Source organism: Phasianus colchicus, chromosome 3 (assembly GCF_987193195.1).
Source record: "Phasianus colchicus chromosome 3, bPhaCol1.hap1.1, whole genome shotgun sequence".
NCBI classification, from domain to species: Eukaryota; Metazoa; Chordata; class Aves; order Galliformes; family Phasianidae; genus Phasianus; species Phasianus colchicus.
Window position 1 is genome coordinate 43397770 of NC_143438.1, and position 22757 is coordinate 43420526.

Genomic DNA, 22757 nt, shown 5'->3' on the forward strand with positions numbered 1-22757 from the left:
AGCACAGCTTGCTTCCAGAGGAAATGTAGACTTCTCTGAGCACAAACGTTTTTGTGCCAGTGTTAGCAGAGAAAATCCTCTGTAGGCATCCATCTCGGCTGCCTAATTACAGATGCGCATACATTCTGCATAATATATTTATTGGAAAACAGTTGAAGCATTTTATAACAGCCAGTAGGAAAAAAGCCCACAAGTTTAGCTGGGCATTTAGAGGGGTTTAGGGTTCTGGCATCTGTCCTATACAATGAATGCACACTCTGGAAGGAGAGCTGGCAGATATGCCTGCTGAACAAAGCTGCCCTTGGCCAGCAAGACAAAGTGATGGGAGGGCTCCTGTACGGTTTATTTCTGTCACAACGTGTAATCAGGTGGCCTTAAAGCTGTACTTTGATAAAAACTTCAAGCTGGTGTAATTTGGCTCTGCTTCTGCAGAGGAGCCATGCTGTTGGCTGCCTTGCTACCCCTCTGCTGCCTGAATCAAACCCCTGGTGGTGCCGGGGGGTGAGTTGGCTGAGGAAAGCGATCCAACTGTAAAATAATCCTGTTTTTGTTTCCTGGGGTACTTTGCAGGCAGATCACTTCACTCATCTGGCCAATTGGAAGGATTCAGACCGCCTGCACTGGTGCACAGCAGGCAGGGAAAGGCGGGATGGCTGCTTCCTGCACAGTGCTGCTTGTATTGTGGCTCAGCCCCACACGGGGCACCAACACAAGAACTTGCAGCCAGTTTTCTGCCCCTCTCCCTTCCCGCAACTTTTGGGGCTCAGTTTAGCAAGTCAATCTTGTGTGCCATTTCAGTCACCACCCAGCCTAGCTCTGGGACCGGGTGGGTCAGGGCCTGGGGTTGTGCAGGCTGAGCTGCTGGGAGGAAAGCGGAGTTCCTCTCCTTGCAAGGAGGGGCCTGATGGGGTCAAGCCTCTGCCATGCCTGAACCCTGCCAGTCTAAGCTTCCTTACACAGCTTATGGCATGAACAGAAGCTCCAGCAAAGCCCCTGCTGCTCCCAGGGGCCCTGGGTCTGAGTGCCTCAGGATCAGAGTGGTGCTGGCAAGCTCTGTACCGTTTTGTGCTCAGAAACTGGGAGAAGGGCAAATAAGAGACAAGCAAGCCTATTAGTATTTATTATCTGTATTATAGCACCTCAGTGCCTAGTCACAGACAGAACTGCATCCTATGAGCACCGTGCAAACCCCAAATGAAAGTACTACAGTACCTGCCCCGAGAGGCTTACAGCCTAAGTTTCCAGAGAGATGTGGGGAGATGGAGAGGTGAAAAGGAACGGTGACAGCACAATGATCACTGTGACAGCATTGTTTTGATGACAGGAAATATCCAAGTTCCTAAAAGCTTAGTTGCACTGTGGCTTTCTTCACCTGGTCAATGCTTTGTATTTCTCATGGGGAAAAAAAAGCATCAAGAAAATCCCACAGAATTCATGTTATATTCAGTGAAAACATTTTTCATTACAAGAAACACATGTAAGGTCATTTTTACAAATTATTGTTCAGTTTCTGTGTTTTAAGAAGATATCTGAACACGTTTACAAAGTCTACACATGCAGTGTAAAAAAGTTTTAAAATTTTTAACTGTTTCTTTTTAACTCATTCATGTATTTAATTTGCACTCTTGGAGAAAAGAGTTATCTTTTTATTCAACTTTTTAATAAAAAATTAGAAGTGATTTCATTTCAACCACAACTGTTATGGACACTGTTGTATCCCCTCTGTGCCCAAGATTTTAAAAATAACTTAAATAGAAACAGTCACCGTGGCATAATTAAAAACAATGGACAAGGACATAATACAAGGACAGGGAACAAGTGGGTATTGAGGAAAAATATATAACTGATTTTACAAGTTTCTCTGATCAAAATCTGTGATTGCAACTTTGTGTGAGAAGGGCATGTAGTTCACAACTAACTTTTTTGCAAGCATATCTTATGTGCATATTAAGAACTTCCCCGTAAAGGGCTGAATCCTGTCGTTCTTCTTCAAGTTTCACTAAAACCAACCCCTCTGTGACACTGCACTCTATTCTGCTACTGTGTGTCATGGTTAATACTGCAAGCAACTCAGTGGAGTTCAATATCCCTGGTTTTATATGTCATTATTCTATGGTACTAAGAGTTCGCAGGTTTCTTGTAGTGGCCTGCAGGACAGTATGATTTATGCCCATGAAATAGGATAAAAGGGGAGAAGAATTAGGTGGACAGTTTATAAAATCATAAAAGCAATTTCCATGATCAGCTCTGTTCTCAGCTATTTGGTTAGCCCCTGCTGAAGACATGTAAGTAACGTTCTTCATCTGAATAAAACTTCCAATATTAACTTTCTTTTATGCATTCTCTAAATTGCCATGAACATCCAAGATATCCATGTATATATGCACATAGACATACACGTGTATGTCTGCATGTATCTATGTGCGTACGCATGTCTAGGTGTACCTCTATGCACAAACAGACATACATATATATATACCTACACATACCTATGGATATTATAGCTGTGACATAGCTAGGAAACAATAATGTCATTTTTACTGCATCCTTAAGTATCATAGAACGAGGGTATTATAGGCACACATTAACTACTTATCCTTACTAAAGTCCTAAAAGCTCATTTACCTGAGATCTGCTTCTGTAAAAATAAAGTTCAGTTTTTAGCTGCATGTTACAAAAGACTAAATATCAGCCCCACAAATATGAAATTACAAGTTACTTTGAAACTAGAGCTACCAGTAAAATATGCTATCCTGTAAAAAAGATACTGCTGAAAGAGATACATATTAAAAAGGAAACATGATTCTTAAATGTTTAAAAATCTCTCTATGCCTTCCTATATTGTAATAAATTTATAAAAAATATTTGACACAGAAAATCTCCTCAGAAAGCATTCTGCTGAGGTCACGTACCCTTCAAGCCACTCATCTTGCAAAGGTTACATAGTTCAGGAGAGCAGACTCCAGATTACATGTACTTAATTTCCATCAGTTTTCATCATCCCGCCCGTAGTGAATAGTTTCTATTTCCTGAGCTATGAACATCGCCATCTCTCTGGTGCCCGCAGCAACCACTCGGCAGGACATGAGATCCAGAGGTCCCCCTGAGGACAAGAAGGTTAATGAGAACTATCTCATTAAAAGGCAACGAGTTCTAAAATATAAACCACACTGTAATTACAAGGACAACCTAATTCAGGAGCTCCTGTCTTGAAATCTCTTGCACAAAAATGATTTCAGAAATTTCTAGACATTCTAGAATGCAACAGAAGTAGTGGATGTTTAGATTTCTTCAGTACCCAACAATAAGTGCAGTATTTCCTTCATTTAGTAACAGAAAGGGATAGGCCAAAAATTAGTTCCATCAGCATACCCTTCTTAATACACAGAATCTTTCCATGATATCGACATACTGGTCACCAGGAATCTATTACTCTGTGTCTTTATATGTGTGTCATATAAATCAACAAAATAATCCAGAGGCTGCGTTGTCCTTTATGCCCTCTAGTCATATCTGTTCAGATGTGTACCTGAGAGTGCATCTATCTTGGAAGGCTGTCTGCTGAAACTGTCTGGAGTCTGAGCATGTCTACCAAACTCAAGGGCTAGCTCTTTACAGTAAATCTGATGCTTTAAAGGAATTACATCAAGTCACTGAAATATAGTTTGACTCAGAAGACCTCTGATGTGATGAAACCCCAGGCTGGAATTACATCACTGTGGTATGACTAACTCAACAAAGTCTAGTGGAGAGTGCAGACGTTCCTGCCAAACACTGCCAGAAGTGAGACTGAGCCACAGGAGGACTGTACTGAGGTGATTCCAGGTGCCTGAAGCAGCCACGTGGTCCCCCAAAAGTCCATGAAACAGGAGTACTGCACTCACCTGAAGTGTCTATCACAGTGCCACCTGCCTCTCTAATGATGACAGTAGCTGCTGCCAAGTCCCAGCAGTGTAATCCAAACTGGTAATATGCGTCGGCAGCACCAGATGCCAAATGGCACAGAGCCAGGGTGGAGCTTCCAATCACACGGACCCTGAGCACAGCAAGGAGACAAAGAAACACAAAGCAGAAAACGCCTTTGATTTCAATCTGCGTGTCAAGATTGAAAAACGTGCAACATGGTTGATTATTTTTTCATGACTTTGGGTCATGAGACACATACTGTAAGATATCTTACCCGTGTGCTTGGGCCTTGAGCAACCTCTCAATGTTACCAAGGAACAATTTCAAAGTTGCAGGGTCACGTTTTGGACCAATTTCTGTTAAAATTAAGGCCTTCGAGATATCTGCAATGGAGGTAGTTGTTTTCATTAATTCAACAGTTTCCTGGAGCTTCTGGAAATTTGTTTGAATTAAACACTAATGGACTCTTTACAGGAAAACAATTTTCATGTCCCCCCCTTTTTTTTTCACCCCAAAATCTAAGGTTAGGTTAAGTGGCAACTTCACATAAAAATTCAAGTAAGGCTATATTTCTGCTATCAAACAGTCTGATCTCAACACTTTTTTCTTTTAAAGAACAGGAATATTAAAAACAAGAAAGCATTCCTTACATGTCATCTGTTTCCATACATTGTTTTATTTCATATACCTGTCAGCTTTTAGAAAATTCAAAGACTTCATCAGTCAACAAAAAACAATGCAATTATCTAGTAATTATTAATGGCACTAAATTAATCATATTTAAAAACAGAATGGTTCCTGAATAGGAAACTTCAGTGTAACTTATTAATAAATTATAAGCACTTGGGGATACACTAAGATGAATGAAACATTTCTACTTAAAACCACCAGTCATCCAGTAACAGCTCCCTTTTGTTAGGACATTTCAAAGACTGAAAACATCTTATGGCTGAAAAGTCTTCCTATTACCATTAACAAAAACAGTATTTTACTAAATAATACTAATAAATGAGAGCTGCATTTGTACTGTGTTCAGCAAAAACCATCAGGTGAGGATGTCAGCTCCCTGTACAGCCAAGACTCATGGTGACTTGCAAAATCTTGAAGTAGACCTCCTCTGAGATCTGCATGTTGCTGGCATACAGCAAGCAGATACCAATTTAGGTGGAGATGGTTGATCAAGTGTCAAGTGTTCCTACTTCTGCTGTGCCAGCTGAACTCAGAGGTTTAGCTGCAGATTACTTACTAACCAGGCTGTGCCCAAATGTCAGGTGTCACCTTTATCCCACATTAAAGGCCAGACATTCATTCACATAGGGCATCTCCACCTGGTTATTACGGCCAATTGCGAAAATTAAAGTTCTTAGCAGAAGTAGCAAGGAGATTTTCAAAAGCAAATTAGGATGGAGCAAGACATCACTTAATTAAAACCAGCTACCAATGAATTTAGTATTGCAAAGGAACACGGTGGATGCAAGCAGTGTGGTAAGTGGTTGGTGAGTAGCAGGTATGTAATTAGATTAACAGTTAAAGGATATCACAAAGCTGAAGTGTAGGAACATAGATTTAGCAATCACTTTTTAAACTACTGCATTAAAATAGAGGAACGCTGATCCAGGCACACTGCAGGGTGTTCTCTGTTTAGCCACAACTGAAAACTTGGGATAGTGAAAGCAATCTGCTGTATACGTACAACACGCCCAACTTATAATTACAGAATATTTAATGCAGGCCTCACTACTGAAATGCACCAAGCATTCAAACTACACCAGTCATAGACAGGTAGATAGGCTGTAACTAGGACAGATTTTCTTTTGATTTATTAAGTATATTTCTGATGAATAAATGGATTTCTCCAATATTCTTCAATGCTACAGCCAGGTAGAAATTGGATGAAGAGACTTTAAACAAAGTAGAGGGAGGTTGCTGCTTAGGAAAAAGGAGCTGTCTGATCACAAAACCCAATGAGGTTTCAGGTATTCAAGGTACAAGAGAAAATTTACTGACTGCTCCTCACTCTGGTATATTATATATATACCTGTATATACATATTATATACAGATTTAACAGTGATAGGGACACACTTATGAGAAAAATAACAATTATCTTGATGATAGAAGGTTATGAAAAGAAAATACACTTACAATATTAGTACAAGTAAGGCCAGATCTGTATCTAAGCGTGAGAAGAAAGTAAAACTCAAGGTCAGAGGGAAGATGGATCCTTCATTTACATGTATCCTGACTGCCTGGACTCCCAAACCAGACCTCTACAAAATTTGTCATTGACAAAGATTATTGCACATACTGTAATTTCAAATGGTTAAACCTGAACAATGAATGCATAGTGTAGATCAATATTACACGATGCTGTACAAGTAATCACATTTCCTGAAAACAAAAGGCATGAAGCAACATGACAGCCTATGACTCCAACATGTAATTCATTGGTGAAGGCTACTTGAATTCCAGCTGCAGGTACATACATGCTCTTTTTCAGCCTTGGTTTATTTCACTGAAGCCACAGTCTTTAGAAAAACAACTGTGACTGTATACACTTAGAACATCAACAGAAGTGAGACTAAAGAAGGTCCATCTTCACTGATGAAAGTGCCCACCACCAAATGATGTCTCTCAGAACAAAGGAAAATTCCAAAGCATTTGAAAGAGCAGAAGGCTTGCTTCCCTGGCTGTGTTCTACGCTCCTACACAGACTGGAAGCTCAGAGGTAGGACAAAAGTGGCACGTGCCAAAATTATTCCTTGCTTAACTGGAGACCACAAATTTTTGTCTGTGAAAGTGAATGGGGCCTTTCTGGGAGCGGCTCAGCCAGCCTGTCCAAGAGTACCCCTAACTTTTCCTTAGCCTGCCCTAGAGCAGGCTCTTGTGGATTATGGGATATTCAAGCACTGACAAAAACGTATGCATAATAAAAGATTAAAAATTTAGTTGCCACTGACTTTACAATTTGTTCCATTTTTCCCAGTAGGTAGATCCTGGCTCACAATTTCACAGAAGTTTTGATGTAGAGTTTTCCTTGGGGCACTACAGTGCAACTGTACTTTAAAATTCTCAAACTTACTGTGTGGCTCATTAAAATCTCTCTTGGGGGTGAAATTTTAACCACCTCCCTTGTATGATGTCGTACATTTTTGGCACATGTTGACTTCTGTCTAATAATTGAATGTTATAAGGAAACTTCTCTGTAAATTTGTTTACTGTTGATTTACCAGTAATACAATTCCATTAAAGTGTTAAGTGTTGCTAGCCATTTGTTTGTTAAAATACACCTCACACAGAAAAGCAAGCTGTTAAAGAACCCCTAATAAGCATGCATCCTGTAGTTCACTGGTAACATGTATATCTACAGACATAATACACTTTATGACATACAAGTTTATTGGAATAAAACGTGAGTGACAGTCAGTATAGTACAGTGAATTTGATTCACCATTCCCATTGCATCTTGCTCATAAACAGTGATACCAGTGTACAGCTGGAATGAAACTGGTGAATCTATTAATTCTTCCTCATTTTAAACAATGGTTATGAATCAGAATAACATAGGATTATTTAAGTAGATCACATTCAGCTGTATATTTTAAAAAGAAAGTGAGGAAAATTGTGATTTTTGAGAAAAAAATCAAACACACAACAAAATTATCATGCAGAAGAAATACCTTCCATCAGGATAATGATGTTCATTATCCTAATGATGATTTGCAACAACTCTGAAACAAAATTAACATATTCCTTTTAGAGTTCTAACAAAATCTAGACCAACCTGTCTCTTTTGATACCTGAAGCCTTTTGTCATTACAAAATGCCCCTTGACCTCTTCTACCAGTGTATAATCGTTCTTCAGTGCAGTGGTAAATTACACCAAATTCAAGCTTTAAGATTTTGAAAAGGAAAGAAATGAATGCAACTCAAATTACTCATCATAAATATAAACAACTACTAATGGCAGAAAGATCAGCAATATTTTAATTGGTACAGGTAATCAAAGATTATACTGATGCTAGTAAACTGGAATAATCTTACTATTACTGTGATATTTGAGATATAGGTCATATAAAATTCAGTTTACAAAGAGAAGTTAATGCAATCTGTTCATGATCTTCTAAACTCTTACTTGCAGCTTATTTGCTCACATTAGAATAGATTAAATGCTAAGCTGATTTCAAATTCAATAAAATGTTTCTACTGAAAATAAGCAAAAGTTCTCTACAGCCAGATTCTGAAAGCTTTGTTTTTTTCACTGGTGAGCAGTTATGCCTAGAAGAAGTCCATTAACTTTGGGTGGACCCTAAAAATTTGCAACCCCAAATACACAGACATCATCAGTCAGGCATAGAAGCTCAGAAGTCAGGGTACACAGTTTAGTAACAATAGATACTTTTATTTGCATTTCACCTTTCACGGGCATTTAATTTGCCTGTCTTTTCAACCAAAGTAGTATCCTCCAGTCACTTTTTCAAATGTCTCTCTACAAAATTGTTTTCTCTAAACATACAAGTGAGAATCTCATGAAATCACGAGACTCCAAGAGGGGTTTGAAGAAAAATATCAAATATTCTTCGTCAAATCTCTCAGTGAAGGCTTGAGATAAGTAACACTGGATTCTTTGTGGGAATATCACTTCACGAATGAGAAGAATGTCCCAATTTGAACCTTGATTTAAACCCAATGTATTAAATTATCTTAATAGATTTCATCAAAAAGCTCTTGAAGGACTTTACGGACTTAAATGATCAACTCCTAAAATCACCCTTAGATAAGTCTACTAGCTACATTTTATTTAGAGGGGGACAGATACACAAGCACTAAGTGACTTGCCCAAGGTCACAGAAGTTGGTAACAAGATCAAGGAAACATCTCAGATGTTCTTGACCACAAATCTTTCCCTGCTACCCTCCTCCATTCAGAGTGAGTAATCTCTGGTTCCTCCTCATGGACAATTCAAAGGGAATAGTCTGTAGTTTGTTCTTGCTCCTTACCCTGAGGTCCCATGTAAACCAAGGATTTTTTTTTATTATTTTTTTTTTATTTTTTGAGGGACACTATTAATAGACTCTTTCCCTGAAGACATCTGCAAGAATTTCTTCAGTACTGTTCAAGGTTTACATTCAGGCCAGTTCCCCTGTGTGTACTTTGGCTCCTTTTCAGCTTACTCTTTTTTTTTGTTGTTGTTATTTTTCCCATTTGTTTAGTGAGGGAGTTTTAACATCATTCTTTATTTTTGTTTCAGCTTTGTTTAGTTTACATAACCCAAAATATGCAGCATCAAAATCACAATGGTGTTCTAGAAAACATAAATATTAGAGAAAACTGTCTGGTAACAATACATAGTATTCAAAAGGACCTCTGGGAATGAATAAACTTCAGAAAAGCATGAAAGTGTTTCTTCACAGTTGCCATGTTTGAAAAGTCTAACCAGAGAAGTACACATTATTCTGTTTGAATCCATAAGCGCTGCTAGCACATCTGAAAACTATGTTATTATTGCACAGAATTCTTGCTGACTTCAGTTACAGCTATATATATATTTGAGACTGTGGATCTAGGCTGGAAGAAGTACATTTTTTGGCAATTTGAATAGCTATTTCGTCAGTTTATATCAAACTGTAAAATGGCAACATTTGGAGAAAAGCCACTAGCACGAATGAGTGCATGGTTGGACTAGATGATCTTAGTGGTCATCCCAACCTTTTCCATGATTGATTCCATGATCTAGGAAACTTTAAAAGGAGAACAAATATGAAGGCTAGGTACTTTTTTTTTTTGCCTGTAATTAAGCTCTCATGAAGGAAATACAGTCATTTCACTGTATTACGAAAACTTCAAAGGCAGATTAAGTGATCATAATTTTGCTCTCTTCATAGAAAGCAGTTCCAAATTGCCTTACAGTAGCAGTTAATGTTCACAGATACTGCTAGCAGGAAAGAAGCAATCATAATCAACAGAACACTGGGAGATATGGTTAAATTATGAATATACTTAACTTATCAGGATTTTGTCTTATGAAACCTTCCTCACACCAGCACTTCCTTTTTAATCACATAAATCCTGTAACATTTGTAATGATTTATAAGAATTTTTCTGTAAATGCCAGTTTGCATAAGTGAAATTTTGCAAGACTGGGATTTTAAGCTAGCAGAGTATGACCAAATGCATTTAAAAAGCATTTAAAAACCCTAATGGGAAAGCCTGAACAATGGTGGATTTATTTTTTAAGTTCCCACTTAGTTTTGAGGCTTTTAATCAAATCTCAGGTATTCATCCTAAAGAACATACTTCATACCTCTTTGTTAACAGCAAATCCAATGCTCACTGCCACTGTTGGAAATCTGTGAAAAACAAGAAATGAAGTATTATTGACAAAAGTTCTCTCAACTTCGCACTTCCATAGCTCACTTAAGCAACACAATCCCACCTGGAGCTCAGAACCAAAAAAGCTTTAATATTATGCTATTTCTCCTTCATCAGACTCTTTATCAGGTGAGTTTAAAAGTTGATTTAATATTTGAAAATGCAAGAAGTAAATACTTATACTTAAAAATATTAGGATCTTTATACTAAATGTGTTGTACATTTTAATAATATTTTCGCTTTAGTTTAATTGAATTCTCCAGTGCTTTTATAACAAGTCGTTGGTTTTTGAGAGCACATTTTGTTCCAGTGAACTGAGAAGGTGAGATAGCAATTAAGTTGCAAGGAGATACCTTCTGCTGACATCAGCATAAGGAAAACCTGTTCCTCTACCCTCTCTTTTGCCAAAGTGATGGTCACGTACTTAAGTTACTCCTTTTAAATAAATATTATTGTTTTTTAAACAATGAAATAAATTTATTTATTCAAACATATTTCAAAAAGGGTTATGAAGATCAAGAAAATATTGCTAGAAAGAAAAAAACTTCACTTAGTTGCATCAAACAGCAGCATGTGACCTCCCCCTCCTTCCTCACTTCAATTCTATACAATGACACGGAAGTCAAGGAAATGCTATTTTTCCCCCCCTCAAATTATAACTACAGTTACATTAAACCACTAACTGTAAAGCAGAACATAATTCAGTTTCTTAAGTAGAAGTATTATGAACAATCATAGGTTTACAGCTCCTGCTACTCAAATGATGAAGAAAAACTTTCATATTTTTGCAAAAATGACCCCTAGGTTTCTTATTTTTACAGAGCAATATTACAGGAGATTAAAACCACCATCTACATTCAGCCTAGTTTTCATCTAAGTGCAGTCTAGTTTTCATATGCCATGACTGTATTTCCCAGGAAAAATGAAACACTTGTATTTGAAAGGGAGAACACACCAGTATGAAAAGGAATTCATAACAACCGCGTACAGAGTAAGGCCAAACGTCATCATAGTACAGCCTTGTTTCTTTGGTTCAGCTCAAGTCTCTACATGTTAGTGTGTGGTATATATAAAGGAGCTGTGAGTCAAGAGCTTCTAGGTCATTAAGCAATCAGAAGAAATATTATCTTACCTTTAGACAACAGTACAGTGCTCTCTCCAGCACAAACACACACTCCCACAGATAAAGCATAAAATGACAGTGGGATGACTCCTACTTATGTGTCATGGGAACAAATTTACCACAGTAAAATGCCTTCAAGAAGAAGGGAGATTTTGTGAGAAGCTGAATTATGTCATTTAATGTATTTCTCACTCCATTGTCTACTTACCTATGTACAAAATTGCAGGTTCCATCGACAGGGTCAATAATCCAGGTAGGACTGTCAGTGAGGACACATTTTGAACCAGCAGCAGTGGATTCTTCTGCAATGAACCTGCATTTCATGGGGCATAAAATAAAAATCTCAGAAAACTTGCTCAGGTATGTGACTCAGTAAGTTTCACTCCATCTTCCTGTCTTTTGAAGAAGTATTTAGTTTATAAGTACATACAAATGTTATATACATACGCTCATATGTATATATAAAATTCATATATACACGTATACAGACATGTTTCTTTTTTTCATTAGAGAATGGGAAACTTTCACATGAACTTTAAATGAGAGTTAGTGACTTCATAGCATACTATTTCACATGGTAAAAAAGAACTCCATTCATATTCACCTTCTTAATACACTATTAAAAAAGTAATGAAAATTGATGTAGAAATGGATCTGAATTGGCACTCCTGGAACTCTAAAGGAGGTTTCTCTGTGGAATGTAATTTTATGGTTGAGGTCTGTCTCTCACAGTAAGTAATATAAACTGCAAAATGTAGTTGCTTCCCATTGCAGTTAAATTCAATCAGCAGGAAGAAATGAACTCTTGCAAGAATCCACAACCTCACTCCTACTAAAATTTTTTTTAAAGTAGTCAGAATCAGGAAATTAAAAGGTTTACACAGTTGAACTTTCTTCTTCCCATGACGCAGAGAAAAAACATTTTTTTTTTGTATGCACAAGGCACACATTGAAATTTGAGCTCATCTTCTTTCCCCATTTCTTTCATATCAATGTTTTTATTTTAATCTTTCTTCCCTGGGAAATGTACATTCAGTTCTGGAGTATTTCCTGCTGACCTTAATTATCCTTGCTCTCCCATAAATTGCTCAGTGCCTGTTTTTGTAAGAGCTGTGCAGGTTGCTACTCTCACAGATTTGAATATGGTTCTATATATACAGAGTGTGTAGAATTGGACTGCTGGCACTAAATCTCACTTTCAGTTTCATACTTGCCACATAATGTTGCAAGAATGAGCTTAAAACATCCTGCAGATGGCACAGATGGAGAGTTCTTGAATTTTCCCAGTGCTATTTTGCCTTTTCCTTATCAGAAAGGGACTATTTTGATGGTATTATGGACCCCCATCTGATGTAAGAAGAGAAGCTGCAAGAGTTTGTTGCTATTTCAATCTCCATTAGAGAGAACAGCTGAGGAATGTTTTAATTGTTAGTGTGCAACTAGAAAGCCAGCAAAGACTTGAACAAGTGTTCTCAGTCAAGCACAGCACATTAGATTCCTTGCTCTATATATTCAATTATTTTGTCTCATTGATATCTTTTCCTTTCAAAAATCTTGTAATTAACCCCCACCATAAGCTCAGGCAGCACTCCTGGCTGCAAGTGAAACCCATCTTCCTGCAAATGGACAATGTGGCAGCTGGTCCTGTATCATCCAAAAATCATGCCTCTGTTTCCACCTCTGCCACATCCTTCATTGTAGCCATTGCTATGATGTTGTAGTCCTCAAATACAAAGCTCTAACACAAAGCTAGGGTACAGCAGTGCCACTGCTAGGTACTCATGTCCAAGGTCAATTTTCCAAAATGGCTACAGGACAGCACAGTTTATGAAACTTTTGCTAGCAGGTAAAATAAGCCAGTTGCTGCTATACAATACTGGGTACTGTGATCGTTCGTAAAAGCTAACATTAGATATATTGCTCTATGGGTCTGTGTCCTGTAAAAACACACAAATAGAGCAAAATATTCAGGCTGAAGTCCTAAATTCCAAATGTTAGGCATAGTTTAAGAAGTGGGAGGGGTAGCCATGTTAATACAGTAGTTAATTTAACATGCCAGCCCTTCAGCTCTTTTGACCTCTCTTCAAATCTGGATTAAAGTTTTCTCCCACGGAAAATGAGTCCGGTAATTTTATCCTAGCCTTAGTGGACATCTGTTCACGCCTCAAAGCCACTCTAAAACTCAGTGCTGGAACAGCAGGGAAGCTGTAGCACAGCCCAAAGGACAGAAGGGGCAATATCCATTGGAACACTGAAAGTTCAAACCAGGGCTGCCCTTCCCCTATCCCCTTATGGGGTCTGAGGGCAAAATGCTGGCAGCCAGGGTTGGATGTCAGCCCCCCTCACGTCCGAGTTCTGACTGGAATGGCTCCAGGATTAAGGCCACAATTGACACCAAAGATGACAGCTTGTGTAACAATAACACAGCAAATGACACAATAACATTTTTCAGCCAGCAGTCCATGATATTCTGGCTCTGCTTATCTGTGCTACGAAAATCAACCAGAAAAAAAGAACCTTTTGGAAATATTTCCTTGAAGCATTTCAAAGTGCCAAAGAGAGTGAGAGCAAAGAAGAAAACTTGGTTGAAGCATAAATGGGAATGATACATGTCCCTTGGCTAAGCAGAGAAAAGAAGAAAGAAATATAGGATGGAATCACATTTTTAACAGGTTTTCTTAACACTTCCGTACTCCTGAGTACATTTCCAACATCTCAGGATGTATCACTGCCACAGCACAAACGGTATAGATCCCAACGAGATCTATTCTAGGTTTTTTAAATCCCAGGATACATTTCTAGAGTCAGAAAACATAAGAATCAAGATAACTTAAGGGAAGGAGAAACAACAGAAACTTTCATTGATGCTTTCAACAGCCAATTAGGGAGAGACTGAACACAGTTTAAGTGATCTTTTGATGTTTTCACTGTACTTCAGTTTAAACCTCGATTCCTTCTGTGGATTCTCATTGCAAGCATCTAAATTTAGTCTTCTAAATCTAGGTTTAATCTACTGTTTAATCTAAATGCATTCGCTATCTGAACTCCAACAAAACTCCAAACAAAAACAACCACACTATCAGTAAAAGTGAACTGTCTTGAAGAAATAGCAATCCCTTTACTTGCCTACAGCAATCCCTTTATTTGCTTTTGAAGTCAGAAGAATGTTGCACAGAGTCAGTAAAAGTCAGAAATTTTTCCATTTCTTGGTCTATGTTGACCTTACAACTTTTGTTTCCATTTTGAGTAACTTGAGTGCTTCTGTTGATTCCAGTTTCATGCAAAATGTGTATGTTTTATGTTCTCTGCCAGGCTGTTCAAGGAAAAAAGAAACAACAAACAGTGCAGAGGAGAAAAGAGCACTGCCAGCAACAGTAGATGGAATATTACAGAAATAATAGGCTTGTAAAGCCTGGCACTCTCTGGAGAATCACAGCCAAGAACCACACATTGTGCTGTACAATACTGCCTCAATATGTGATCACATACACCATGAATTCAGAAAGCCATATTTAGTATATAATGTTCTTTCTACTCATTCTTTTTTTTCTCTTCGTGTTATTTTCTTACAACAGCAGAGCCGACAAGCAGATTAGTAGCTGAACCCTCCAGATTCTCATCTTTGTTGATTTCTGCACAGTGCTAGATTGCAAGACTCTTTTCCATTAGAGATTTAAACAGTTAGAAGGAAGTCATGTAGTAATTAAGCAATACAAAGGCTCTGCAGGCAGATGCATTTTGTCCCTGTGTACCGAAGTCAACTGTGAAAATCAATTGCAGCGTCTCTGCATCAAGCCAAACCTGACCAAGTAATACAAAACTGCTTTCTCATCTGTCCATGTGCTAGGAGGAGGTATTTTCAAACTGACCTTAGTCATTCCAGAGGAGTCAACAATCTGATCATTTTTAAAACCTTGGGTTGAAACCCCATAAAATAATTTATGCCTTGTTTATTTAAATGCATTAAGTGATGGTGATAAACAGCCCTGCTTCTCATTGGTTTTAGGATTCTACAAAACAAGCACAAGATAAATCTGATTAAATACATTAATTGTCCTGATCTAGCAAATGCTTATGTATGATGATAAAAGAAAGTGATGGAAACTTCTGCAGGAGGGGATCTTTGCTATCATTAATTTCAGCTATATAGTAATACATTTTATTTAGCATAATCTTTAGAAGATAAGAGAACAGATTAGAATTCCAGAGATCATGGAGATTCATATGAAAACTTCATACAGAATGTTCTCACCAGAGAAATACCAATATTAAATATAGCCCAAGTAATTAAGAAACAAGGATTTAAAGACAGATCACGACAGAAATGTTAAGAAATACAGAGTGCTCAGTATTGGGCAGTGGTAGCAATTTAAAAAAGAATCCCACAAATGTGCCCACCATAAGAGGTAGATAAAACTGAAAGAAGCTGCTATGAGTTAGGAAAAATTAATGTTTACTAATGACAATCTGACTTCCAAGGACAGAATTTTAAAATTCCCTTTAAATGCTTGTCAGATATGCAGCTTCTATAGGAAAAATGGTCATTCATTGTTTTCTTCTACAGACACTTACCTGTGGGAGGGAAATTTCTCTTTCAGAACAGAAATAATCAAATTTTCCACAAAATGATCAGTCTCAGTCACAAGATCTGCTGCAGATGTCTTTGTGGACACTTGTTTTTCCTCTGTTAGAGCTTTCCTGATAATCTGAAAGAGAAGTTCATAAATCAGTCTTCAATGCCATTCATGCTGTGGACACTAACATAATACAATTACTAACAAAATTATAGCTAATCTTGAAAAACAATCACTGGTCTAATTCTATCAGAACCTATTTTACCTCCTCTGAGTAAAAATCCTTTGGACATAATGAGCAGTTTTTGGGAACACGGCATTTGCAGAAACCTCTCTTGGCAGTTCAGAAGGGGATTGAGAATGGCATTCATAAAAGGATGATGGCAGTCATTGTGATTTAGGAAATTACAGAAAACACATGTAAGATTAGAAAGAACCTTGAGGCCCATAAATTTCCACACAAAGACATTTTTCCTTGAATATTTATATATTTATAAGGTCAATAACTCACTGCTCTCTTATTTTAAAAAACATACAGTAAAGCAAACTCCACCATTTTCTTTTTGCCAACAAAGACACACAATATTTAATTTTTCTTGTGTGTAAGACTGTTGGAACGTCCAAGTGCTGACCACCCAGTAGTCCCAAAGAATTGCTGTGTACATAACAAAACCAAAGATTTAGGCTTCTCCTCAGATATGGAAACAGTGATCTAACTATGGAAAAATCTTAATCTCCTTTTAAAGGGTTTTACTGCTATAAGCTCAGAATTAAACCACATCGGTTGCAAATGCACGTATGGGAACACAGTCACTAAAAATGTTCCCTCAATTCTCCCCATTTTCTTTCTCTCTTTCCCCTTCACCTCTTCATTAAAAAAAATACATATATATATAGGGAAGGGGGGGGGGAAGAGTAGGATGATAATGCTCAACTAGGAAAAAGAGCTGCCTTATTTTTTAACCAGTGACAACTATAAACTCTTCGAAATAAGGAAAACCAAACCAAAAGAAAGATTAAGCACTGTTTATTTCTACACAATTATATTAAATGAAAATAAGCACCAAGACCAATATCCCACGTCCCTTCTACAACACTGATTTGCTGAATTACATTTCCATGGATCAAAGTATTTTAAAGCTACCTAAAAATAATTGGACCAAACAAAACAGTTCTGCTTGTATTATGTACAGGAAAGGAAGCCGGGAACTCCCTAATTTCACCCTCAGCTATTGGGTTTTGTAGTCTAAAATACTACATGTGGAGGAGCTTCAGATAGTTCTGAAACATAAATGACTTTGTTGACTGCTGCCTTAGCATGGACTTGGCAAATGGACTAACGTTTCTGCTTTGTGAGCTGTAAAGCCTCAGTTCTAACTATTTATCCAAACTGGTGAAGACAGATTTGAACATTTTGCTTCAAACTCTTGCTGATGTTCATTATTGTACACCAAAATATTAACTCCACTTAACTTAACTTAATCATTTTAATTCCCTCAATGTCATGCATGGTTTTCTCAGTGCTTTAATCACACCACTGTAGAAGCACCACTTTAAGAAAGCCCTCAGGCTGCTCCTCAGTCCAAAGCAAAATCCAAAGTGCTGCAACTGTCTCAGCTGTGTTGTGTAACCTCTAAAAAACCTGCTATGCTCCCGCTTTTTATTTTCATCACTCTTCTTTTCTTTTCTTTTCTTTTCTTTTCTTTTCTTTTCTTTTCTTTTCTTTTCTTTTCTTTTCTTTTCTTTTCTTTTCTTTTCTTTTCTTTTCTTTTCTTTTCTTTTCTTTTCTTTTCTTTTCTTTTCTTTTCTTTTCTTTTCTTTTCTTTTCTATTTCCTGTGAGTAAACGTGTTGCTGGACTCTGCCTTTCTTGCCTTTCTTAGCACCTTTGAAATATTAAGAGTCTGGAGCATAAGCCTTTTGGTGGCAGCTGAGAGAATAGGGATTGATCAGTCTGGAGAAAAGGAGGCTCAGGGGAGGTCATATCACTCTCTACAACCTGAAAGGAGCCTGTGGACACTTTTCCCAGGTTACAGTGATAGAATAAGAGAGAATGGCCTTAAGTTGTGCTATGGCAGGATCAGGTTGGATATTAGGAAAAAATTCTACTCCAAAAGAGTGGTAAAGCAGTGGCACAGGTTGCCCAGGGAGGTGGGGGGTTGGGGGTCACTGTCTCTGGACACATTCAAGAACGGTGTGGATGTGACACTGAGGAATGTGGTTAGTGAGCATGGTGTGACGGGCTGATAGTTGCACTAAGTCATCTTAGAGGTCTTTTCCAGCCTTAATGATTCTATGATTAAATCATGCAACAGAGAATGGAAAGGACAGAGGGCCCAAATGCCTTCTCAAGAACACTTGCCAGGACAACCACCTATAGAGAGGTGCTCATTACATGTTACAAATCTCATCTCACTGTTCTGCTTACCACACACTGACTTGCTTACAGTACTGTCCTGAAATATTTGTTCACAAGTAAAACCAAATGTCTAGATTGAAAGTGTAACTAGCTGCATATAATTTGGGAAATAACTATCTGTTTTGCTAGAAAAATCTATATTCCATAGATACAAATATCCTAAAAGCAAAAAGAGGGAAGAAACCTTGGAAATTTCATGCCTCCCCCCCAACCCCCCCCCCTTTTTTTTTTTTTTACTTTTTAAAGTGAGATTCTTCTGGGTCTCTCATGGCATACAAAATTATTTTCTGATCCAAAAAACCTACAAAAAGTACCTGTGGACTTCAACATGTTAGCCTCTCATCTCATTTTCTCACCCTTCTTTTAATCTTTGAGCAAATGTACTTTGGTGAAATTTCTCCAGTTATAATTGCAGAGAACTGTGCAAATATTACCCAGTGCTCAGAATAGCATCAGAGGTACAGAAACTGGTTATATTTGCTTCTCTTTAGCAGCAAGTCACAGTAAGCCGACAGGTGTACTTCTCACAAGCATAGCAAAAAGAGTTTACTCACAAAAAAAAAGCAGAAGAGAAGGCTGAAAAAGTCCAGTTGTGTGTGGCATAAGAGTGGATTAGACATAATTTTAATGCAGGCCAATTACAGACATTACAAAACCTTGGCTACTCTCTTTAAGAAATACCCATTTATATTAAAGGAATGCCTGTTACATTTCATAAGACTAATGGAACTTTGTAACAGGATGGGAAACAGAAGCAGTAACTTCTGGGAAGCCTGGGAATGAAAGTTGCTCCAACATCACTCCTGAAGCATATTCAGGCAATCATTTATTTGTTGGCCTCCATAGCTTAGAAAGAAGTTTTCCAGAGTCTTGAAAGAAGATATATTTTACTTATACTCATGAACAATACAAACCCAAGAGTCATGTAAGCAAAAAAGAGGAGATCAGAAAACCATCTTGCTGGTTGACTTTTTCTCGAAACTCAAAATCCTGACCTGCATGCCTTTCTTTGGGTTGGCCTCTACGTCAAGACTCTCAATGATAGTTTCTAACTAGAAACCTGCGTTAGATTGGAGAAAATGAGGGCCTCAAAAGAAAGGCTGAAATGGGAAAATTGCATGCAGAGATGGATGGAGATAGCACTGACTTCTGGGGAAACAGTGCAATCAGATCTCTAGTGAAGGCAGAGATGTGAAGGACAGGAAGAGAAACAAAAGGAAAAGAACATGCCCACTGGAATTGACTGGTGATCAAAATAAGACTCAACTGTATTCATTTTCAAAAAAATAGTAAAAATCTAGCCCCATAAAATCTAAGTTACACCCCACTCTGTATCCTTATCTCTAATTTATCTTGGGAGTAGTAGGAAGTGGAATGACACTTTAATAATATACTGTCCTGCCAGTTGCAACGTAGCAGCACTGAAGTGCAAATGAAAATGATGCAAACATCAACCGCTGTGATCTTCCAGGTCATGAAGGCAGTTCTGGCTATTCCCAGAATTTGAAATTTTGAGAAATAAGGTGTGGAGGCTTGAGCAAGCCATGAGAAGCTCTCTTGTGAAATGGCTGGCAGAACCAGCATGCTGGGGAACTCCCCTCAGATCCTGTGAGAGCACAGCTTGTCATTCCGATTTGGATCATCCATTTACTCCTTGTATTACTAAAACAAGTCATCCTGTTCATCTTTGTGTTTGCGCACGTGTGTTCTGTGAGCAGGAAAACGTGTTTAATGACACATGCTAAGGAAGCATTAAGGGTCCTGGCCTCAAGATGAAAACTGTGCTCCTTAAATAACAGCGTGCAGGTACAAAATACAGCAGAACGGAAGCAGAAGAGAAATGCATGCTGCTGAGCTTCGTGTTCTACCCGGTTTCTCCTCTGAGCAGTTCGCTGACCCCACTTCTGGGCTCTGTTAGAGCCAGGGAAATTCTGCTGTGGCACACAGCTCTGTTAGAGCCAGGGAAAAGCAGCACACACTGTGAGTGACTGCCTGCTGTAATGAAAAACAGCAAAGCCTCTGCTGGACTACCCTGGTCAGTGAGTTTAATTCCCTCCGAGGACAGCGGTACAACAGGAAGATGCAGTCTCCCTGGCACGGTTTTTTTTTTCTGCACGCAACCTGCTCAAACCCAAAGGTGGTACAGCGATGCACGGCAGTCCGCGCAAGCACACCGCGCAACCTCAGCTGTGCGTACATTCAGCCGTAGCATCACACCGTGCTCCGAAACGCCACAGCCGCAGAATAAGCGCTCGGCATACGGCTGGAAAAGTTACTAAAGCGGCAAATCTTTTTTTTTTTTAGATACGTACAAGCGCTGGGACCACGCACGCTGCCTGCTCCGCAGGGCCGCCCCGGCTGCTCGCAGCCCGAGGTGACGGCGCACGGCCCCGGGTCCTCCCCGCACCGCCGCGGGGCCGACAGAGCGCCGACAGCGCCCGCCGAGCGCCCAAACGGCCCTCCCTCACCCCGCACCCCCACCTCCGGCTCTTCCTTTTTTAACGCTTAACCCGAAAGCGCACCTCCGCAGCCCCAGGGAAAGATGCTCCCGCCGCGGAGCAGCGCCGCCCCGCCCGTTCCCGACCCTTCCCGACCCCGTCCCGCCGCGACGAAGCCCCGCGGGTGGGCAGCGCTCCCTGCGCCGCGGGAGGCGGCGGGGGGCGGCCCTCACCTGCCCGGCGCGGAGCGCCAGCTGCACCGCCACCTCCGCGCACTCCTTCCAGGGATCCCCGCCGCCCGCCGCACCGTCCTCTTCCTCTCCCTCCCCGCGGGGCTTCATCGCGGCGGCGGCGGCGGCTCCGCTGCCCGGGGTGGGCCGGGGCCGGGGGCCGGCTGCCCGCCGAGGAGCGGCGCGGAGGAGGAGGGCGGGCGGGAGGCCGGGCCGAGGCTGCCGCTGTCACTCGGAGCCCCGGCGCCGCCCCGCGGGGAGGACTGGGCGGAGGGACGGAGGCCGCCGCGCTCGATGGGGAGGGCGGGCCGTGGCGGCCGGGCGCTAATTTTAGGTGAGCCCCGGGGGCGGAGAGGGGCCGGGGGTGGCACGGGGAGGAGCGGCAAGAAGGGCGAAAGGCGGTGGGGAGGCCGCTGGCCCGGCCCGGTCTGAGCCGCCCCGACCCGCCCGACATGGCCGCCGCGGGGCCGGCAGCGCTCGGCGTGAGCCGCTGTGCTGTGTGGAAAGCGGGCCTAGCGGGCTGCCGGCGGCTCCTCGGCCACAGGCAGGCGGGGGGGTGTGCGTGTGCTGCACGGCGTCGTGCTGCTCTGGGCGGCACTCCGGCACGCATATATGGGCTGGCTGTTGTGTGAGTGTGTAACCCTTAGCGAGGAGCTAATCTGAACAGGCTGAGCGATGGGCTGAGGCCGATGGCATGGCCTGCGACAGGGCCAAGTGCCGGGCCTGCTCTTTGGTCACAGCAACCCTGCACATCGCTACAGGCCTGGGGATGGAATGCTGCACAGAGGAAAAGGATCTGGGGGTGATAGTAGACAGCCATCTGAACATAAGCAGTGTGCCAAGTGGCCAGGAAGGCCAGCGGCGTCCTGGCTTGTATGAGAAATAGTGCAGCCAGCAGGAGCAGGGAAGTGATCATCCCTCTGTACTCAGCAGTGAGCATCTTGAGTGCTGTGCTCTGGTTCGGATACCTCACTACAAGAAAGACATTGAGGCCTGGATCGTGTCCAGAGAAGGGTGATGAAGCTGTGGGGGGTCTGGAGCACAAGTCTTATGAGGAGCAGCTGAGGGAGCTGGGATTGTTCAGTCTGGAGAAGAGGAGGCTCAGGAGAGACCTCATTGCCCTCTAAAACAAACTGAAGAGAGGCTGTAGTGAGGTAGGCTTCAGCCTCTTCTCCCAGGCTAGCAAGAGAACAAGAGGTTATGGAAGGCCTCAGGTTGTGCCAGGGAGGTTCAGGGTACATATTAGGAAAAAATTTCTACTCCAAAAGAGTGGTGTGGTATTGAAATGGGCTGCCCAAGGAGGTGTTGGAGTCACTGTCCCTGAAGGTGTTCAAGAAACGTGGATGTGGCATGGGTTAGTGGGCGTGGTGGTGGTAGGCTGACATTTGAACTAGATGATCTTAGAGGTATTTTCCAACCTTAACGATTCTATGATTTTATGAATATATGAAAAAATTTGCAGAGACAGAGTGTAGGCCCTGGAAAATGGGAGGCTGGCTTCAGAGCTGTGTGTGCTCAGAAAGAAGGCTCACAATGGGGCCATGTGTGATGGTGTTGTCATGCTTAGGCTATGGGGGAGAGAAACGGCACCAGGAAGAATGAAGATACAATACAACAGCTTTTTAACATCAATTTTTTGTTAGTGCTTGAAAATGAGTGTGGCAACAAATACATTGCTGCCTGTTTTTTGCAGTTAGC

General features: G+C 40.5%; 1 protein-coding gene across 1 annotated transcript; it reads right to left on the reverse strand.

The window, feature by feature from the left end:
- Positions 1-1111: 1111 nt before the first annotated feature.
- IMPA2 (inositol monophosphatase 2) lies at positions 1112-21240 on the reverse strand. Its single transcript, XM_031588983.2, has 8 exons — positions 21063-21240; positions 15973-16106; positions 11609-11713; positions 10210-10255; positions 7690-7798; positions 4181-4289; positions 3885-4036; positions 1112-3103 (listed from the first exon to the last, which is right to left on the reverse strand). The coding sequence occupies exons 1-8, from the start codon at positions 21168-21170 to the stop codon at positions 2988-2990; spliced, it is 879 nt and encodes a 292-aa protein (XP_031444843.1). The 5' UTR covers positions 21171-21240; the 3' UTR covers positions 1112-2987.
- Positions 21241-22757: the final 1517 nt, after the last annotated feature.

Coding starts and splice junctions, on each gene's coding strand:
- IMPA2 (XM_031588983.2), bottom strand. CDS start 21,170: ATGAAGCCCCGCGGGGAGGGAGAGGAAGAGGACGGTGCGGCGGGCGGC. Junction 11,714..15,972: donor GAGAAATTTCCCTCCCACAG/GTAAGTGTCTGT, acceptor CATGAAATGCAG/GTTCATTGCAGAAGAATCCA. Junction 10,256..11,608: donor ACCTGCAATTTTGTACATAG/GTAAGTAGACAA, acceptor TGTTTTTCACAG/ATTTCCAACAGTGGCAGTGA.